The 21,847-nt window shown below is 44.5% G+C and overlaps 1 protein-coding gene across 1 annotated transcript in view; it reads left to right on the top strand.

The window, feature by feature from the left end:
- Positions 1-7,754: 7,754 nt before the first annotated feature.
- LOC112432613 (uncharacterized) overlaps positions 7,755-21,847 on the top strand; it is a 33,739-nt gene continuing 19,646 nt past the window's right edge. Inside the window, exons 1-3 of the mRNA XM_076882087.1 lie at positions 7,755-7,895; positions 8,558-8,893; positions 9,507-9,833. Coding sequence (XP_076738202.1) covers positions 7,862-7,895; positions 8,558-8,893; positions 9,507-9,833 — 697 coding nt within the window. The 5' untranslated portion in view covers positions 7,755-7,861. The remainder of the gene's footprint in view (positions 7,896-8,557; positions 8,894-9,506; positions 9,834-21,847) is intronic.

Genomic DNA, 21,847 nt, shown 5'->3' with positions numbered 1-21,847 from the left:
TCTGAAACATACCAGTAAGTCGACCTCCGACTGGCTAAAAAACAAACAAACAAACAAAATGAAGTTTTTGGAGTATGTGATAAAAGGACCAGACACAAACAGTGTTTAATTAAAAAAAACTGCATTTTCTATTTACACAAGTTGTCTTTGTCTAATAGTAAATATTTGTTTGATCTGAAACATGTAAATGTGACAAACACACAAAAAAGGGAAATCAGGAAGGAGGCAAACACTTTTCACACCACTGTGTGCAGAATTGTGCAACCTTAACAAAAACAATATGTGACTTGTGTTATTATTTGTTATGAACAAATCTTTTTTACACACAAATTCTCATCTATAGATGCACAAACATAACATTTCCAGATTTATTTTGATTTACAAGGTTACAAAAATTTGAGCCCAAACAGCTGCCTCCACACATTCTTTTACACTGATGTAGGTTGAAGCTTTCTAAGTAGCGCGAGCGACTAGGCAATAACTAATATAACTAATAATCAGTAACAAACTAGATTCTTCTAATCCCATACAAACATCAAACCCAACAAAGGTACACAAATCATAGAAAAACTGCAAAATTTTGGAATCCCTTTTCTTGTGTGAGCTGCATTTCTTTGGACCTTCCCTCCTTTTGACACATGGACCTTCCCTGTGTTAATTTACCATAATTAGGACAATGAGAAAATAAAAAAGTTAGGTACATTGTCTCTTGGGTTTTCTGAGGGCTTCTCCTCTGGGGTAGTTTTACTCTGGGCCTGTAAATCTGTGTTAAGAGATGAAGTTAGTGTGGTTTTCATGTTAATCCTGTGCTCTGGTTCCATATTGTGTTTAACTCCTGGCTCTGCCACTGCATCCACACTATACCTGCCAGGAAACAGAATCTTTGAGTTAATATAAGCCTTACATTTACAAACAGCTGTCGTTTATGGGAGTAATAAGGCTGTAGCCACAAGTTTGTGATACAACAGCTACAACAAGGGTCATCCTAAACTAGCTGCAGTCTAAAGTGTCAGTTTGAAGTCAGTCAAAGCTTTGTCTGCATCATCAGTCTGTTGTAGTCTGTCATGTCCAGTCAGTCTCCTCACATGTGTCACTGCTGATTGTGGAGCCTCTCATGCAGCATGTTTGGGTTTCCACTGACAGAAATATGAGGTCATGTAAAAAGAAAAGAAAATCCTTGTGAGTTTGGATCGATGCAATCCTTTTCAGACAGATGGACTCACCATCTGATGTGATCACATGTTCCAGAAAGGTGAATCTCTCCAAAGCTCATTGCAATTTGGAGAGGCTCACCTTGTAAACATTCTCATTGAGGTATTTTGAAGCGCTTTAGTTTCAGTCTTGCAGGGCTGCTTGAAAGGAGAACAGATTATTAAATCATTTATGCAAACATGTCGGCCCCTCCTGAGAAACGAAACCTGACAGGTTTTCTTTAAGTGCACTGTTAAAAACACGGGGCTCTGCTTTAAGACGTGCAAATATAATTTTGTTTAATGCTTCTCCAACGCAGTGCAATGTTTCACCCCTGAATGTCAGATTCCTCCCAGTCTTTGTACTGTTGCACTCATTTTATTCAGCTTTACAAATAAAAACAGATAAAATGCTCTCATGTATTTTGTAAAAACACTTTTGTTCAGTGAGAATTACCCTGGCTGCACACTAATCTTTTGTCAAATACACACTGTTTATTCATGCTGCTCAGTGTCTTGATGCATGCTCAGTCATCCAGGTAAGGAAATCTCAAAAAGTTAATTATCTGTGAGCTCGAGGCTGCTGTCGGGGGTTGGGGGACTCTGGCCTGTGTAGTTGGTGAGGGCTTGGATACGTCTCCACACCTGGCAGGTGCTGTTGTCAGTGAGGAGGCCCTCTTTGCAGGGTTTCCATTAGGTCAGAGGACCTTGTACCAGGTCCTTTTTTAGTAGCTGCTCGGCCGACGTTCGAAGGAGCAGTGATACTCCTCCTGCTGTCAGGCCTGCAGGTTGATACCTGTGATGTTCTCCTCCGTCTTGTGGTGGACAAACTATTTTTTGCACTGGCACAAATAATTTGTGTGACACCTGATTGTTCCCTCGTTTTAGTTTTAGTAGTATTTTTAAATGGTTGTACAAACTTCATTTTCAGATAAATAGTTGTATGTAACTTCTTTTAGTTTTTGAAGTTTTTTAAATGTAAACTTTATATTTGCATTTCAAGTTATGACAATAATTCAATAAACATGTTTGTGGTTGTTACAGTAAAAATATAACTACTACTAGGATTTTATGTTTTTGTGTGATTTCAGATCAGCTGTGTTAAAACAGTATGCCAATTAAAAAATAACTGTAAATTCAGACATGTGAGGTTGAACTGAAAACAATGAGACCAAACAGGGTGAGAAAATAAATACATTTAAAGGTGAAATACAAATGTAAAATCAAAAGTAGTCAAAAATGTCCAATTATATTTTGGACCCCAGATTAACCCAACAAAACGTGAAAAACTAGCTTTAAATTTTTGCTGACAAACGTGTTCATGACAGAACAGATTTCTGACATTTTGTGTAAATTTAAGCAACAATGTGATTATTTTAACAAAAATAAGAGTGTGACACTTAAGTTAGACTTGTGTTTGTAAATGTTGTGTAGCTTTCTGGATTTTATACTTACTGGGCTACATATTTATTTATTATACAGGTTATACAGTACATGAAATAATTCACATGTTTATGGAACTGAAATGTTTCATTATGTGGGCTAAAGGAAATAATGAAGTTATGGACTATATTTATATGAAACACTTACTGTATTTGAAGTATTTTAACCATATGTAACACCTGCATGTGTGTAAAAAATAGTAAAAAAGAAAAAGGCTTTGATTTTTCCTCCCCAGTTAATTTCCATGTCACCCGAAGAACATTTCTCTAGATCCGGCCCTGTGTTGAACAAACAACAGCAAATGTAATCAGGCTAATTACAGTTTCAGCATTTGTCAGTTTAGTGTTTAACACGTTTGCCTCACAAGCAAAAGTTGCCTTGTTTGACTCCAGGAGCTCAGAAATCAGTTGGATGTGTGTCAGAAAGGCATCCAGTGTAAAATCTCCCAAATCAAACAGACCGAGCTAGAAGCTGTGGCAACGCCTTGTAATAAGAGCTCTTTTGTCTGTATATATTTTTCTATATTGTTGAAACATTGAAAACATTACATTGATTCAGTAACAAAACACATGTTTAAAAAGTTTATTCAGTTCATCTGTGCACCATAATACATCAGAGTCCAAATGCATCCTCACTGTGAGCTAAAGACGTTTAGTTTATTGGTCATTAAATTACAGCATGTTTCCACAGATTATGTGTCTGAAGGTGTTTGTTATGAAATTCTCATTTTTACACTAAATAATAATAATGGAAACAGGAAGTCTCAACATAAAAAAGTGCTTCAAGTTCTCACATCTCAATGAACTTGTTGTTAATGTTTTTTCATGGTTTTGATGGTCACTGTAGTGGCTGTATTCATTTCTTAAAGTTCTCTCTTTCTCTTATATTTTCTATAACCACACTACGGACGGACAAGCGCCTGTTTTTATGCGTTGTCATTAGCAACAATGACGGTGACACCATCGCGTGTCCGCTTGTTTATGTCCCACATAAACCTTTCACAATAAAGCACAAGATCCTGTTGAGACCTTTCAAAATAAACTCAATCACGTGAAAGAGCAGATTAATTACGGATGAGAAGCAAAAGAAGAGCCGCCAGGTGCTAAAAAATAAACCTTAGACTCAAACGTTAGAACAGGCTTTTCCCCGCAGCACGCCGTGTAATAAATACTCACAAAGAAAACGGCGGCCGTTACAACTTATGTCAAAAAATGTATCGTTTCATGCATCTGTTAAAACACTCGACTCCAGCTACATGACGTGCAGCTGGAAACACTTCCTGCAAGTCGAGCTGCCCGAGATTCACAGAATTTACAGAAAATGTTACATTTTTGTGATTTATATCGTTATCGGGACGATAGATGTCTTATATCGGGATATGAGATTTTGGTCATATCGCACAGCCCTAGTTTGTTATTTATATTTGCAGTGACAGTACTCAGTACATTCACACCAGCCTGCACAGTTATACATAAACAAACACATGTTTATGATGCCGCCTTTGTTTGAGAAGGTAAAGCAAACAGGGTGATGAGTTTATGGGCTCAGTTGCTGGTTTCAGGTCAGATTCACTGCAACATGTCACTGATTTTGTGGATTACAGCCCCCAGTACAGTCAGAAGGACCCAGCTAACACAGTGGTTCTCAAACTGGATCAGCCAGTTTGAGAAGCACTTTTCACCTTCTGCTCTCGCTTTTTACAGAACGTAGCAGAAAACATGCTGTACAATGAAAACATTCAACATAAGATTACACAACTAGTGCTGTAAGTAACATAAGATACAGGTTTCTGCATAAAACAATGCATTTAAACAGGTATAAATGTGTGTCTGACACTTGTAACCAATCAAAAATGAAGACATCCTGTCGGTGAACAGCAAAGACCAATGTGGTATCTGGATGTTTGGATCTTTGGCTCCACATATTTATGACAGTGTTCCCCGCAGACAGGACACAAGTACAGTCTGCAGATATTATATGTAACTTGTTTGTAACATAGAAAAACGACCAACACAATGAAAAGACTCTCTGGCTGAAGGAGGCGGCACATCAGGCAAAGTGCTGCTGAAATTCACTGGTGGGCTCCCACGTGTCATCCCAGATTTTACCCACTGGAAAATATCCTTCCAAGAATTTACTCCTCCCCTTTTGCGAGTGTGGACGCGTCATCTCTTTGCTCCTTAAATGCTTTCTTCTTTTATTGATTTTTATGCTGATTTTATTGATTTTTATGCTGATTTTTTCCCCCTTTTTTCCGTATGAGCTTCCTGCGATAGCTTCTGGACACTTATAGATCATTAGGACTAAAGTGTTCTTAACAGAAACAGCAACATTTTTACAGTTACCTTATCCTCAGCGCTCCGTGTGTCTGTGGCCTAGACACAGCTGAAGCCTGATTACAGCATCTGGGCACCGAACAGCCCAATAGCCTGGAAAGGTGCTAACCGCTAGGCTAACTAGCAACAAGATGCCTTCCCTCTCCACAGATAACTACCACAGCCTCCTGCAGAAGATTGCAGTACTGGGGCCTGTTCTTCGTACCTCGCTAAGTAAGTTAGCTGGATTAGATTGTTGACGATTTTGCGTGATCCTGGATCGTTCGGTTCCCCGAAGCTCATCCGGGACTTGCTGTCATAGCAACAGAGCCGTAAGCGTAAACCTGCTCGGGAGCAGGTTTACTTTATGTAAACAGGATTAGATCGCGGCCACGCAGGTATGTCCGCTTCATTTATACGAAAGCAACAGCGATATTCCACCACTGTTTCACCATAAATAAATATTATCAATGTAACTAAAGATAATGCAGCACTTGATCCTTTTATTGATGTCACACAGATACATACAGGTCATTTCCTAAAAAAGGGAAATGTACTATTAACATTCTATTACATGTATGTGATTATTACAGATGTAATTCATATTTCAGAGTAGTAATTGTAAATTACTTCGTGTAATCAAGATGAGAGACCACGGCTATAAAAGCGAAGGTGGATTTGGGAAGTCTGTCGCAGCCATGTCCTGTCCGTATACGCGACCAACCCATTGCGGAAGGTGCAAGATTGATAAGGAGAGTCCTCAGAATTCAGCGTATATTGCGGGATAGACAGGATCCTTTAGCTCAGCGCGACAGTGTGCTCATTGAGAGATATCGATATTCCCGTGAGGGTATTATTTACTTAAGGGTTTCCTATCAGAAACAGTCAGCAGTCAGAGAAACTGGGAACTCTGTGATCCACAAAACACACGAGCAGACGAGAAGAGACCTCTTGGTGAAGCGGCTCTCCACTCTTTATTTTTCTGGTCTCAGACAGTGTTTCAGACTGAACTCAAAGTGAAGTAAAGGAAACTGTGACAGAGGTGTAACCTCTCTCAGAGGTGTTCAAGTTTTTTCAGAAGGAAGTACAGAAAAAATATCTGACATTTTAAAAAGATTTATTTGCTTCAGTGGGTGAAAGTACAAGTTACAGCACTGGACCTCTGTGTGAAATCAACCATCTGTCTTCACACAAAGGATGATTCTGATTGGGCCGTACAGTTTTTATACTGCGACAATAACAAGCATTATTATGTCCATCTTCTTCCAGAACCAACATGGCAGTCTGCTGTATCCCTACGGATCCTTTCTTCGTTCATGTCCAAATTCGCCTCGTATTTGCTCCTTCCTCTGTAAGAAAGAGAAAAGAAAATCACCTTCCTGCCTAGCCTTCATTATTTAATATTATCCTGCTGCTGATTCTAAGATCTAGTTCAGGACATTCTGTTCAGACTCCCTTTGGTCCAGAGAATATCTTTATAACCATTATCTAGTGTGATGTGTAAGCATGCAGCAAAAGGACCCTTAATCACTCTACGTCTGCTCTTCAATATTTCAGCCCAGTCATAGCTCTGGATGAAGCTGTTGACCCTAAAAACACGAATCACCAACTTGATTACAAACGCACGGCATTGTGTATATAAAAATAATAAAACGGCTTTATTTAATCATTTTCAACCCCAACAAGTGTGGCTGTTTAAATAAGCCAGGCTGCTATTTCAGAAAATGCTGACCTGCTGTTTCCAAACCCTCTCTGTGGTTTACAGAAAAATACATTTTCAACATGGACCAAAATCTCTGAGCAATGTGTCATGAAGGCAAATGGCTGTTAAACTCAATCCTTCTGAGGACTCCTTCATCAGTCTGTCATCTACAGTACTGTGGAGATTATTTACATGTTTATGTGATGAAAATAAACTTGTATTATCAATTTTTATTTTTTTGGTATTTTTGGGTAGAATATTAAATACAGAGATGTGATAATATTTGATTGTTTTGCTCTGAGATATGAATTACAGGTGTCTATCCCTTCCATACATGCGAGTGCTGTGGCCCTGACACCATCGTGGTATAAGCACCAATAAAAGTCCACACTCATCTTCATTATTAAGGCCATCTACAAAGTGCAACACCAACAAAACACAATAAAGTTTGGTGACTGTGTTTTTAATGGACGTCTACTTTAAATTACTTCCTCAAAGTGTGTCGAGTTCATCACTGTAAATTTATATATTAGTAAAAATGTTGAGGAAAAAAGCAGGTACTGAGGAACTTTTATATTTTCACGGTAAGAAGAAATTATTTAATAATTCTCCTAATTAAAAAAATTCACATTTTTATTCATCACATCAGAATGATCGATAGGACTAGATGGCCGTGCAGTATAAAGTGATCTGGGAGAAACGCCACTGTATGTGAGTGAAGCAGCAACATGTTTTTGTGGTGTTGCACTTTGGGGAGGGTCCCTGAGCACTTCTCCCACAACCAGCCACACCTGGAGACCAGCGGTATTTTTTTCACATCCACCTTAATGTTGCGTATCAGCCGCTGATGGTTCTCTGATAACCTTTCTTATGTGTTATTGATCCCGGAAGTTCAAATATGTGACATTATTTCAAACTTATGTGGTTCTTTAATTAAATGAAAGGATAAACATGATCCAAACTGAAACCAAATGGAGGCTCTGCTCTTTCCACGGTGACTCATGCACCACCCACGCCCCAGAGAGTTTATCAACTTCAAGTTCAGACTAAGACTCGGAGCATGTTGAACCGGTTTACTGGATCAGAGATTGGGCAGGAAATACTCTCTGTTCGTTAGCAGTGAGGCAGGAATGGCTGAGTGTTAAGATGTGGATTCACTCAGTTATGAGTGGAGTGATCAGGACTCTGTGCTGGCTGTTCTGCTTTGAAGAATGATGAAAAAGTTGCTGCCGTTCCTACTCCTTGGTAAGAAACTCCAAAAATATGGAAAAGTTTCAGAGTTTGGAAACTGCGCATTTCAGACAGGAAGGGTTTACAGCAGCCGTGTAAATGTGTTATTAGTGTTTTGGTGGTTTGTATGAACAGAGTAGCCTTATGAGTGATGGTTTGAGACAGTCTACGACCCATGATAACCTCCTCATAGGAGGTTATATGATTGTGGGAGCCTTCACTGTAAAATATGACAAACTCGAATTAATGTTTTCTGGTGTCCATGGGGACAGTGTAGCCATGACCTCACCAGCTGGTAATGTGCAAAGTACCAAATTGTGAACAAATGCAATGCAAAATTACGAATAAAATGTTTTTGCAGGAATTTCTTCCAATTGAATTGTCATTCCCAAAAAGAGAGAGTCAAACTATATTATTTTATAATTATTATATTGTATTACTGTGTGCAGGACAGACCCAAAAAGAAAAAAATGTACATATGCAGTTCAGTTACCATGACTACTGACGCTCACAGAAAAGTTTTACCCTTGGGGCCTGTGTAGGCTAGAGGTGGGAACCAATACTCACTGTTGGCCTCTGTTCCACATGGAGGCCAGTGTGGTTGTCTGTGGGAAAATCGACCATGCATTGCCCATAGAAATCTCTACAACTGATATTGTGGTTCATTGTTGTCTCAGACCAGCAGGTGGAGGTGAAGGTGGAGGAAGGCTCAGAGTCTGTCATCCTGCCCTGCAAAACAACACCTGACCTGCCTGAGGACACCACAGTGGAGTGGACTCGCTCTGACCCAGAACTCATGGTAGCCCATGTGTATTCAAACAGGAGTGACAACCTTAAGAACCAGGACAACCTTTACTGTGGTCGCACTAAGATGAATGAAGACCTGCTGAGAACTGGAGACCTCAGCCTGACCCTGAAATACCCCACAGAGAGAGACAGTGGAGGATACATCTGCACCATCTACAGGGACAAAGACATCCTGAGACAGAAAGTAGTGCTGCACCATGTCAGAGGTCAGTGCTGTAGAAACAGATCATTATTGCAGACATTTTAAGAGATACTTAATATTGATAACATACTTAATATTGAAAGATACTTAATATTGATAACATCTTAACAGATACTCTGACCCGTAACTATCGTGAAATGCTTCGAGTGGAAGTAGTCACCTTTCGCACATGCGTGGTGCGGATCAGGTAGTGACATGTACAAGCTGTTCTTCTTCTGTGGTGGTAAACAGCAGGCTGACATGGAAACATGTGCTGACAGTAAATGTTGCAGCAGCTTCAGTAAATGTTCCTCCTTGAGTTGTGCTCAGTCATGTGGTGGAGAGCTTCAGATGTTCAGAGCAGACACATGAGATCTTCATGGTTTTTGTGCTGATGTGTGTGAGACATGGCCGACTGTGGAGGCTCAGGCTGTCTGTTCTTCTGCTCTTCATCCAACATGTCTGGAGCACTTTACAGGATGCTGCAGACTAGTTACCAAAGAACGAGTCAGGAACACATCAGGAACAAACTGAGACACAATCTGACTGAGACTAGAAGACAATGAGGGGACAGGGAGGTCATGTGACCATCACAGCTGCTGCTGATGTCATCATGTTGTGCTTTGTTGTCCTCTCAGTTTACCAGGTGGTGGTAGACTCAGGGATGGAGTCTGTCGTGCTGCCCTGCAAAACCACACTTCGCCTGCCTAAAGACGCTAAAGTGGAGTGGAAGGACAGAGATGACAGGAAGGTCCACGTGTATGAGAACGGCTCTGACCAGCCTGAAGAACAGGACGATGAATACAAGAACCGAACAAAGATGAAAAGAAACTTACTGGAACCTGGAGACCTCAGTCTGACCCTGAAACACCCCACAGATGGAGACAACTCCACCTACATCTGCACCATCTACAACAGGAAGGGAAACATTCTGATGAAGAAAGAAGTGCTGCTCACTGTCAGAGGTCAGTGCTGTAGATACAGGTCAAAGGTCAGAGGTCAGACTCATGATAGTGGTTCAATTCAATTCAATTCATCCATCCATCCATCCATCCATCTTCATCCGCTTTATCCGAGGCCGGGTTGCGGGGGCAGCAGCCTAAGCAAAGAGGCCCAGACCTCCCTCTCCCCAGCCACCTCCTCCAGCTTATCCAGGGGAACACCAAGGCGTTCCCAGGCCAGCTGAGAGATATAATCTCTCCAGCGTGTCCTGGGTCTGCCCCGGGGCCTCCTCCCGGTGGGACATGCCTGGAACACCTCACCCAGGAGGTGCCCAGGGGGCATCCTTGTCAGATGCCCGAACCACCTCAGCTGGCTCCTTTCGATGTGGAGCAGCAGCTGCTCTACTCTGAGCCCCTCCCGGATGGCCAAACTTCTCACCCTATCTCTAAGGGAGAGGCCAGCCACCCTTCGCAGGAAGCTCATTTCTGCCACTTGTAGCCGCGATCTCGTTCTTTCGGTCACTACCCACAGCTCGTGGCCATAGGTGAGGGTAGGAACGTAGATTGACCGGTAAATTGAGAGCTTCGCTTTTACACTCAGCTCCCTCTTCACCACGACGGACCGGTGCAACATCCGCATTACTGCAGCTGCAGCCCCAATCCGTCTGTCGATCTCCGGCTCCCTTCTCCTATCACTCGCGAACAAGACCCCGAGATACTTGAACTCCTCCACTTGGGGCAGGAACTCATCCCCGACCCGGAGTGGGCACTCCACCCTTTTCCGGCTGAGAACCATGGCCTCAGATTTGGAGGTGCTGATACTCATTCCCGCTGCTTCACACTCGGCTGCGAACCGCTCCAGTGCGAGCTGGAGGCCCTCACCCTATGAAGCCAACAGAACCACATCATCCGCAAAAATCAGAGATGAGATTCTGAGGCCACCAAAGCGAAAGCCCTCAGCTGTCATGAATCGCTGTGCGGCAGGCAGGAGTTGGACCCAAATTGCAGGACTCACAGACTCGGGGAGGTGAACTCAAAACACAGCTTTATTTGCTGGCAGGGAAAAAACAGACAAACTAAACTGGGAACAACAAACTAAGCACTCACAGAGAGACACAAGGAGATCCACACAGCATGAGGGACGACGCGACACTGACTCAGAGAAGCACAGGGTTTAAATACACTGGGAAGTAACGAGGGGAATGAGACACAGAAGGAGGGCACAGCTGGGAGAAATCAGGACTGACGAGACAAGCAAAGCAGGACACATTCACATAAGACACGGACCATCAAAGTATAACAGGAAGTATCATACAGAGACGCAAACTTGACACAGTGGAGACAGCAACTAAGAAACACAGAGACATAAACCATAAGGCAGAGGACTCTAAGAACCGAGAGACACAGAGGGGAACTCAAACATGCAGACACAGACTACACAGAACAGAGGGGACACAGAGAAACATGAAGGGCAAGGGATCGAAACTAGAAACCATAGAATAACTCACACAAGTACAATATTACAAACATCACAAGGAACTAAAAACGCTGGGTCAGGGGACCCAGGACCATGACATCAGCCACTTGGCTGCGCCTAGAAATCCTGTCCATAAAAATTATGAACAGAACCGGAGACAAAGGGCAGCCCTGGCGGAGCCCATCACCCACCAGGAACGAGTCCGACTTATTGCCGGCAATGCGAACCAAGCTCTTGCAACGGTTGTATAGGGATCGAATGGCCCGTAACAATGGGCCAGACACCCCATACTCCCGCAACACCTCCCACAGGACACCCCGAGGGACACGGTCGAATGCCTTCTCCAAGTCCACAAAACACATGTAGACTGGTTGGGCAAACTCCCATGCACCCTCAAGTATCCTCGAGAGGATAAAGAGCTGGTCCAGTGTTCCGCGACCAGGACGAAAACCGCATTGTTCCTCCTGTATCCGAGGTTCAACTAGCGGACGAACTCTCCTTTCCAGCACCCTGGCATAGACTTTCCCAGGGAGGCTGAGGAGTGTGATCCCTCTGTAGTTGGAACACACCCTCGGGTCCCCCTTCTTAAAGATGGGGACAATCACCCCGGTCTGCCAGTCCACAGGTACTGCCCCTGATCTCCACGCAACATTGCAGAGGCGTGTCAACCAGGACAGCCCTACAACGTCCAGAGCCTTCAGGAACTCGGGGCGGACCTCATCAACACCAGGGGCTCTGCCACCAAGGAGTTGTTTAACTGCCTCAGTGACCTCGCCCCCGGAAATTGGCGGGTCATTCCCCTCATCCCCAGACTCTGCTTCCTCCTCGGAAGACGTGTCAGTGGGATTAAGGAGGTCCTCGAAGTATTCCTTCCACCGCCTGACAATTTTCTCAGTCGACGTCAGCAGCGCTCCGCCAGCACTATACACAGTGCAGGTAGAGCACCGCTTTCCCCTCCTGAGACGCCTGACGGTTTGCCAGAATCTCTTCGAGGCAGTCCGAAAGTCTTTTTCCATGGCCTCTCCGAACTCCTCCCACACCCGAGTTTTTGCTTCAGCCACTGCCCGAGCCACATTCCGCTTGGCCTGTCGATACCTGACGGCTGCCTCCGGAGTCCCACAGGCTAGCCAAGCCCGATAGGACTCCTTCTTCAGCCTGGTGGCTCCCTTCACCTCTGGTGTCCACCATTTGGTTAGGGGATTACCACCACGGCAGGCACCAACCACCTTGCGGCCGCAGCTCAATGCAGCAGCTTCGGCAATGGAGACGCTGAACATGGTCCATTCGGACTCAATGTCCCCAGTCTCCCTCGGAATGCTGTTGAAGCTCTGCCGGAGGTGTGCGTTGAAGATCTCGTGGACTGGGGCCTCTGCTAGACGTTCCCAGCACACCCTCACTACGCGTTTAGGTGCACCAGGTCTGTCCAGCGTCCTCCCCCGCCACCTGATCCAACTCACCACCAGGTGGTGATCAGTTGACAGCTCAGCCCCTCTCTTTACCCGAGTGTCCAGAACATATGGTCGCAGGTCTGGTGATACGATTACAAAATCAATCATCAACCTACGGCCTAGAGCGTCCTGGTGCCACGTGCACTTATGGACACTCTTATGTTCGAACAGGGTGTTCGTTATGGCCAAACTGTCCAATAACAAAGCACCGCTCGGGTTCAGATCAGGGAGGCCGTTCCTCACAATCACGCCCCTCCAGGTCCCGCTGTCGTTACCCACGTGAACATTGAAGTCTCCCAGCAGGACAACAGAGTCTCCAGGTGGAGCACCTTCCAGCACCCCCCCCCCCCCCCCCCCCCCAGGGACTCTAAGAAGGCTGGGTACTCCGAACTGCCACTCGGCGCATAAGCGCAGATGACAGTCAGGACCCGTTCCCCGACCCTAAGGCACAGGGAACAAACCCTCTCATCCACCGGGAAAAACCCCAACGTACCGGCAGCAAGCCGAGTGGATATTAGAATACCCACCCCAGCCCGCCGCCTCTCACCAGGGGCAACTCCAGACTGAGACAGAGTCCAGCCCCTCTCCAGGAGACTGGTTCCAGAGCCCAAGCCATGCGTAGAGGTGAGCCCGACTATATCTAGCCGGTACCTCTCAACCTCACGCACTAACTCAGGCTCCTTCCCCACCAGAGAGGTGACATTCCATGTCCCTATTGCCAGTCTTGGCAGCCGGGGGTCAGTCCGCCAGGGCCTCCGCTCCTGGCCGCCACCCAGCACACAATGTACCCGACCCCTATGGCGCCTCCTGCGGGTGGTGGGCCTGCGGGAGGATGGGCCCATGTCTCCTCTTCGGGCTGTGCCCGGCCGGGCCCCATGGACTAAGGCCCGGCCACCAGACGCTCGCCCTCGGGCACCCTCCTCGGGCACCCTCCCCGGGCCTGGCTCCAGGGCGGGGCCCCGGTAACCCTATCCCGGGCAGGGTAAACTGTTCCCTCGATATTCTTTTCATAAGGGTCTTCTGAATCGCTCTTTGTCTGGTCCCTCACCCAGGACCAATTTGCCATGGGAGACCCTACCAGGGGGCAAAAGCCCCCAGACAACATAGCCCCTGGGATCCCTGGGACACACAAACCCCTCCACCACGATTAGGTAGCGATTCAAGGAGGAGATTCAATTCAATTCAATTCAATTTTATTTATATAGCGCCAAATCACAACAAAAGTCGCCTCAAGGCGCTTCATAGATACAGAGAAAAACCCAACAATCGTATGACCCCCTATGAGCAAGCACTTTGGCGACAGTGGGAAGGAAAAACTCCCTTTTAACTGGAAGAAACCTCCGGCAGAACCAGGCTCAGGGAGGGGCGGGGCCATCTGCTGCGACCGGTTGGGGTGAGAGAAGGAAGATAGGATAAAGACATGCTGTGGAAGAGAGACAGAGGTTAATAACAGATATGATTCAATGCAGAGAGGTCTATTAACACATAGTGAGTGAGAAAGGTGACTGGAAAGGAAAAACTCAATGCATAATGGGAATTCCCCAGCAGCCTATGTCTATTGCAGCATAACTAAGGGAGGATTCAGGGTCACCTGGTCCAGCCCTAACTATATGCTTTAGCAAAAAGGAAAGTTTTAAGCCTAATCTTAAAAGTAGAGATAGTGTCTGTCTCCCGAATCCAAACTGGAAGCTGGTTCCACAGAAGAGGGGCCTGAAAACTGAAGGCTCTCCCTCCCATTCTACTTTTAAATACTCTAGGAACAACAAGTAGGCCTGCAGAGCGAGAGCGAAGTGCTCTAATAGGGTGATATGGTACTACAAGGTCATTAAGATAAGATGGAGCCTGATTATTTAACACCTTGTATGTGAGGAGTAGGATTTTGAATTCAATTCTGGATTTAACAGGAAGCCAATGAAAGGAAGCCAAAACAGGAGAAATATGCTCTCTCTTTCTAGTCCCTGTTAGGACTCTTGCTGCAGCATTTTGGATTAGCTGAAGGCTTTTCAGCGAGTTTTTTGGACATCCTGATAATATCAAATCAAATCACTTTTATTGTCACATCACATGTGCAGGTACATTGGTACAGTACATGTGAGTGAAATTCTTGTGTGCGAGCTTCACAAGCAACAGAGTTGTGCAAAATCCAATAACGTAAAACAAGCAAAATATAAGAATGGCTAAATCTGAAACTAATAAATATATGTACAATATATATATATGCATATAGTATATGCATTTCTGGATGTGTATACTAAATATGTTTTCTGTGTGTGTGTGTGTGTGTATACATATTTTACAAATTAAATAGAGTAAACAATAAAATAAAATATATAAAAATATACAGAGTTGAGACATGTGCAAAACAGTGGCATTACTGTACAGTACGAAGTGCATAATGTTGAAGTTCCAGTAGTGAAGCTGAGGTGTCTATGAAGTGTTCAGCAGTCTGATGGCCTGGTGAAAGAAGCTGTCTCTCAGTCTGCAGACTGTAATAATGAATTACAGTCGTCCAGCCTGGCAGTAATAAATGCATGAACTAGTTTTTCAGCGTCACTCTGAGACAGGATATTTCTAATTTTAGAGATGCTGCACAAATGGAAGAAAGCAGTCTTACATATTTGTTTAATATGTGCGTTGAAGGACATATCCTAGTTCAGTCTCAGTAGCTCCATCCAATAATGTTACAGTGTTAGCTTGTCTGATGTTTGTGGCTGTTTTGGTTTTTATTTGATTTCCACCCAAATGTAAAAGCTTCATCAGATGAACTGTAGGAGCAAAGTTCATGTGTGAGACTTCATCTGAAAGGTAACATCTTCTAGTTTCTGAACATGTGTTTGTTTAGCATGTGGCTAAAACACAGGCTAAGCTAAGTCAGTTCAAATCTCAGTAAAAACCTTCTTTGGTCCTCATCTATAATCAGTCATATCTGAGTCACAATAACTAGAAGATGATTTCTAGCAGAAGTGTGAAAATCTCCACATCGGCTGGATTATATCTATAGCAGCAAACAGCAACTGATGCACAAAGCTTTGTCTCTGTTAATAAAGTTGGATCAGTTCAAATAGTTTGTTGCTCTGCACTTGAAAGCAGCATATACCGTTAACAAACAAGAGCTTCACAGAGCTTCAGACTATCTCGTGCTCTGTTCCCTAATGTTAGCAAGTTTAGTGACAAGTAAATAATATTTAAAGATTTCCAGGAGGGAAATACTCGTGTGTGATTAATTTGAAGTGTTTCAATATGAGTCAGTGAGTTTAAAAGTAGGGTTAGCATATATGACTGCTAAAAGTGTTAGCACATATGCTATTTGAGCTGTGTAAGTTATTAAGTTTAATGTGGAGAATCTAACAGATCTAAGCATGTGTAGCCCACATTCTGAAAAAAGTTTAAAGGCTCATATTTGTGTCCAAAATGTGAAAACTCTTTGACGGCAGCTTAAACAGGCAACTGTTGTCAGTTTAAAGATGTTTGGTCTTTATTGGATAGTATAGAGAGAGACTGTTTTATTCTGGTCTCATTCACGACAGACTCCAGAATATCTATTTCCTACCCAACGGGGTAGTAAGTTTTATTAACAAGTCATGCGACTCAGATTGGTCCTGTGCCATGTGCAACAGCAACATACAGCCTAACAATCCTTACTCGTGTGTCACTCTAAAACGTCCGTGCAGCAACACAATCCATTGTGGAACAAACCATCTTGCAAACAATAATTCACATTATTACATCCCTTCTCTTTTTCTGTTTTTGGAAAAAACAGAAGTCCTTTTTTGTTTTGATTTGTCCTTCTTCTTACTGAGGGAGAAAACAATATGAAACACTCAAAGAATACAAAAGCATTCCACTATTCAAACATGTACATTTCTGCAAGCTGTAGGGAACATCAATTTCCACAGAATACACAACTCGTCCCCTCAAACAATAAAGGCTGTGAAGTCCTCATTATGTAACATAGTCCTTGTACCGAAGTGGTGGAACTACTTTGCAGCCTGACCTTGTCCTGACACCCCCTGATACCTCGTCAGTCTTGATCTGTGCCCACGAGTTTCTGAAGGAGCTGTCACTGACCTGCTCAGTGCCCCAGTGTCTGTCTGTCATGGCATTTTCTTGATCCATCACGCCTGCATGTCTCAGGTGCCTCCGATTCCTCCTCAGGACACTTCCAGAGTCCAACTGAACCTCATAGGACCTCGGGTCAACAGTCCCAATCACCACTCCCCTGCTCCAAGTGGAATGGCAGTCAAAAGGCTGAACTCTGACACTGTCCCCTAGCTTCAAAGAGTCCATGTCTCGTGCTGATCGGTCATAGCACAATTTTTGGCGCTTCTGTTTCATCTCCAACTCCCGCAGGGCTGGAATGACTTTTGGCCTTAGCAGGCTCGTCCTGGTTGGCAAAAGCGCCTGTGTCCTTCTGCTGAGCAGCCTCTGAGCTGGGCTGGTCTCCAGGCCTTGTGATGGTGTGTTGCGATGGTCCAGAATCGCAAGATACGGGTCCTGCCCCGCCATTTTTGCCTTTAGCAGCAGCCTCTTTGCTGTCTTCACTGCTGATTCAGCCTTCCCATTACTCTGAGGGTAACCTGGTGAAGATGTTTTGTGCTGGAAATCCCACAGTCGACTAAATCTCAGAAACTCACCGGACGTATACTGTGGTCCATTATCTGAAACAACAATGTCCGGGATGCCCTGTCTGGCAAAGTGAGCCTTCAACTTTCTAATCACTGTGGTGGACTTAGTGTCCGGGAGATAGTCAATTTCCCAGAAGTTTGAATAGTAGTCCACTGTGATAAGGTAGTCCTTGTTGTCAAGAATAAACAGGTCCGAGCCCACCTTAGCCCATGGTCTAGTCGGGATCTCAGGTGGGACCAAGGTCTCTTTCTGCTGTCTGTAGTCAACTGACCTGCAGATGTCACACTTAGTCACATAAGTCTTAATTTGTTCGTTCACGCCTAACCAATACACACACTCTCTGGCTCTCCTTAGACAACCTTCTACACCTAGGTGTGTCGAGTGTAGTCTAGCTATGATCTCCTGTCTCATGGTAGTCGGGACAACAAGACGTTCACCTCTAAACACAAGTCCATCCTGACTACTCAGTTCATCCTGGAATGAGAAGTATGGTCTGATGTCACCGTCAGTGTCTCTTTTGCCAGTCGGCCAACCTCTGTGAATTGTATCTATGAGGATCTGTAGTGCTTTGTCCTCTTGTGTAGCAGTCCTTATGCTGTTTAGTCTGTCAGGTGAGATGGGTGCATGAGTGACCATGTTAATGCTCTCTATTTCCTCCTCTATGGAGCCCTGTGGTGAGCACTCTGGAAGATATCCCCTACTCAACGTGTCTGCTAATAACATGTCTTTGCCTGGCACATACACCACATCTATGTCATATTTGTGAATGCGCATAAGCATCCTTTGCAACCGTTTGGGTGCACTCAACAGCGGTTTTCTTACAATGGTCTCTAAGAGTTTGTGATCACTGTGTACCACCACTTTACGACCATATGTGTACTGATGAAACTTCTCCATGCTGAAAACTACAGCCAAAAGCTCCTTTTCGATCTGGGCATAACTTTGCTCTGTACGTGTAAGTGCTCTACTCGCAAAAGCCACAGGCTTACCCGTCTGCATGAGTGCTGCACCTAACCCTTTGTCAGAAGCGTCACATTGTACTGTCAGCTCTTCCTCTGGGCAGTAGTATTTCAGGACTGGAGCCTATGCTATAGCCTCTTTCAGTCTCTGAAATGCGTCTTCATGTCGAGTCGTCCAGTTCCACTCACTGTCTTTGTGTGTCAGTTGTCTCAATATGTCGCAGTGGTCAGACAGATGTGGGCAAAACTTTGCTAAGTAGTTCACCATACCTAACAGTCTCTGTACTGCCTTCACGTCTGTAGGTCTGGGCATTTGTTCTATAGAGCTAACCTTCTCTGGGTCTATTTTCAGACTGTTGCATGTCAGCTGATGTCCAATGTACGTAGTTTCCTTCTGTTTAAGTTTAAACTTGTCTGCGTTTAACTTAATGTTTTTCTGCCTGCAACGAGTCAAAAACTGTCTCAGCTTCTTGTCATGGTCACGTACTGCTCCAGCATCTGTGTCCCCCTGACCCGTGATCAGCACATCATCTGCAATGATGTAGATCCCTGCCAGACCATCCAAAGCTTGTGTGAGCTTCCTCTGGAACACTTCCGGAGCTGGACTTATCCCCATTGGGATCCTCAGCCATCTGTAGCGTCCAAACGGAGTCGAAAATGTTGTCAGGTAGCTCGACTCCTCCTCCAGTTTCACGTGCCAGAATCCACTCTTCACGTCGCAGACAGAGAACACTTTAGCCTTTGACAGATCTGGCAAAATGTCCTCAATGGTGGGCAATGGGAAGTGGCTCCGTTGTAGGGCTTTGTTTAAGGGTTTTGGATCTATACACACCCTTAAATCCCCACTCTGCTGTTGGACCACAACCATCCCACTGATCCAGTCTGTGCTGCATTCTACTGGTGTAATGATCCCTCTGTGCTGAAGATCTTGAAGCTCCTTTTTTAACAGCTTTATCATTGCAATAGGGACACGCCGTTTTGGTAACTGCACTGGTTTCACAGTTTCATCCACCTGGAGCCTTAACTCTCCCTCCAAACAGCCATCTCCTGTGAAGACATCGGCATACTCTGCTTTAGGTAGAGTGGTGGCCCCATGATCGGAAGGTCGGGGGTTCGATTCCCCTGAACAGCTACCCTGAGGTACCCCTGAGCAAGGTACCGTCCCTACACACTGCTCCCCGGGCGCCCAATGGCTGCCCACTGCTTCACTGAGTGAATGGGTTAAATGCAGAGAGGGATTTTCCCCACGGGGACCAATAAAGTACACTTTCTTTTCTTAATCTGATCCATGTTCCACTCATTGGCTGTTGGGTGCTCTGAAGTAATGATGCTGTCCAGTTTCAAGATTTTTTCATTGTGCACTTTTATGAGTTTCATCGCTTCGCTGGCTCTCTTGCCCAGCAGTGGTACTTTACAGTCTTTGTCAACCACTTGAAACTCCAACCGATACAGTTTCTGATTTCTCGGGTTACGTAGCTTAACTTTGCATTTTCCAAACGGCTTTATCTTACTTTTGTTGTACATCATCAACACTGTCTGTGTGTCCTCCAACTGTGTGTTCGGGCTTAGCATGTAGATTGGCATTACATTACAACTGGCACCACAGTCAATCTGAAAATTTACAATCTCTTTGCCCATCAGCATGCCTGCAAAGAGTTGAGTGCCTCTCACTTTGTCAGTGTTCTTTGTAGTTGAATCATGTGTGTCTGCCTCTGTAACACAGAGAACGTCCTCATACTCATCACTCTCACATGCTGTCATGTTGTGTACATTCGTCCTTCTCTTCTGCTCTGAATGTGCCATGCATTTAACTGCAAAGTGGTTTTCTCTGCCACACTTTTTACATTTCTTCCTGTATGCTGGACATTTTTCTTTCTTTTTTTCATGTGTTCTGCCACAAAACTTACAGTCCACTGCGTCGCCGATCCGTTTCTGGCGCGCAGCTCCACGCACAGCATGCACCTCCTCCACTGCAGCTCCCGAAATGGTTTTTGCTGTTTTCCCGTGACAGCTCCGCAACTCTGCAGTGCTGTATGCATGCATCCAGTGTCATGTTTTTCTCACGCAGCAGTCTCTCCCTCAAACTCGGGTTGTTAAGTCCACATACAATCCTGTCACGAATCAGTGAGTCCCTTATTACTCCAAAATTGCACGTTTTTGTCAGCAGCTTTACCTCCGTCACATAGCTGTCGATTGTCTCACTGGCGCCTTGGTTTCTCGTGAAGAACCGATAACGCTCCACAGTTTCATTAACTACAGGATTGCAATGATTGTCAAACTTCTCAATAATGTCCTTAACTGTCCACCGATCTCTCGCCGTGTCACCCATTAGCGTGTCTAGCAGCTCCCTGCCGCTCTCACCAACGAGATAACTGAACAGGCTTACTTTTTTCTGTTCGCCGTCTGAATCCATGGTCAGCTCCACATAGAGCATAAACTCGTCCCTCCAGGTCTTCCATGTCCGTGACAGGTTACTGGAGTCCAATACCAGCGTCGGCGGCGCTTTAAGGCCCTCAATGCCTCGCGGCGGTGCTAACTCGATTAGCCGCTAGTTGCTCACCGCTCCAACAGGCGTCTCCCGGGGTTCCACTCCGGCCGTGCAGCTTACTCCGCTACCTGCTCCGCTATCCGCTCCGCTGCCACCATGTTATATTCTGGTCTCATTCACGACAGACTCCAGAATATCTATTTCCTACCAAAACGGGGTAGTAAGTTTTATTAAGAAGTCATGCGACTCAGATTGGTCCTGTGCCATGTGAAACAGCAACATACAACGACTGTGTCCCAATTCAGGGTCTGCACGCTTGATGTACGCGCACTACGCGTACTACGTACGGTGCGTACTATAAGTACGAGAAGTGCAGAAGTGAGAGGCTTGTGAAATGGGACGGTCTGGCCTTCGTTGTGCTGTTCAGGTTGCCTAGCAACCATGATACTAACCGCGAGAAACGCGAGATAGTATGACATAAATGAAGGAGAAAAAATGTTTTGTTGGTCATGCATTTTTGTCATGACATCACTTTGATTAGTTGAGTATCTGAGGCTGAGACCAGAGGACTGTAAAACATGATTGTTGGGCTTCATTTCTGTACTGAACAGTCAGTTCAAGAGTAGTTAGTAAATAACAATTAGCTCTTGTTGTTCATGAGACTAAAGTCATCTCACTGTGGTAATGTAAATATAATATGGCCAATGTTATAGTATTGTCAGATTATTATGATATATACATATATATATATATATATATATATATATATGTATATATATATATATATATATATATATATATATATATATGTAGAGGCTGAAAGTACAAACATCACTAATGTCATATAACTTTGCCGACATGTGGCCAACAGCAATGTTTTAATTTTTTTCATTATTAAACATTCGCACATAAATAAGTGACATCATGAGTACTTACTATTGACAGTTCACTCTTCGGCCGCTCCCTTCTGCCGTATTTTGCGGCAAAATTATCCACACCCACCACCGCGCTATGAATTGTGGGATATATGGGACCACGAA

This window comes from Maylandia zebra, linkage group LG3, assembly GCF_041146795.1.
Source record: "Maylandia zebra isolate NMK-2024a linkage group LG3, Mzebra_GT3a, whole genome shotgun sequence".
Classification (NCBI taxonomy): domain Eukaryota; kingdom Metazoa; phylum Chordata; class Actinopteri; order Cichliformes; family Cichlidae; genus Maylandia; species Maylandia zebra.
The sequence above is the reverse complement of the archived record's forward strand: the minus strand, read 5'-3'. Positions and strand labels throughout refer to the sequence as shown.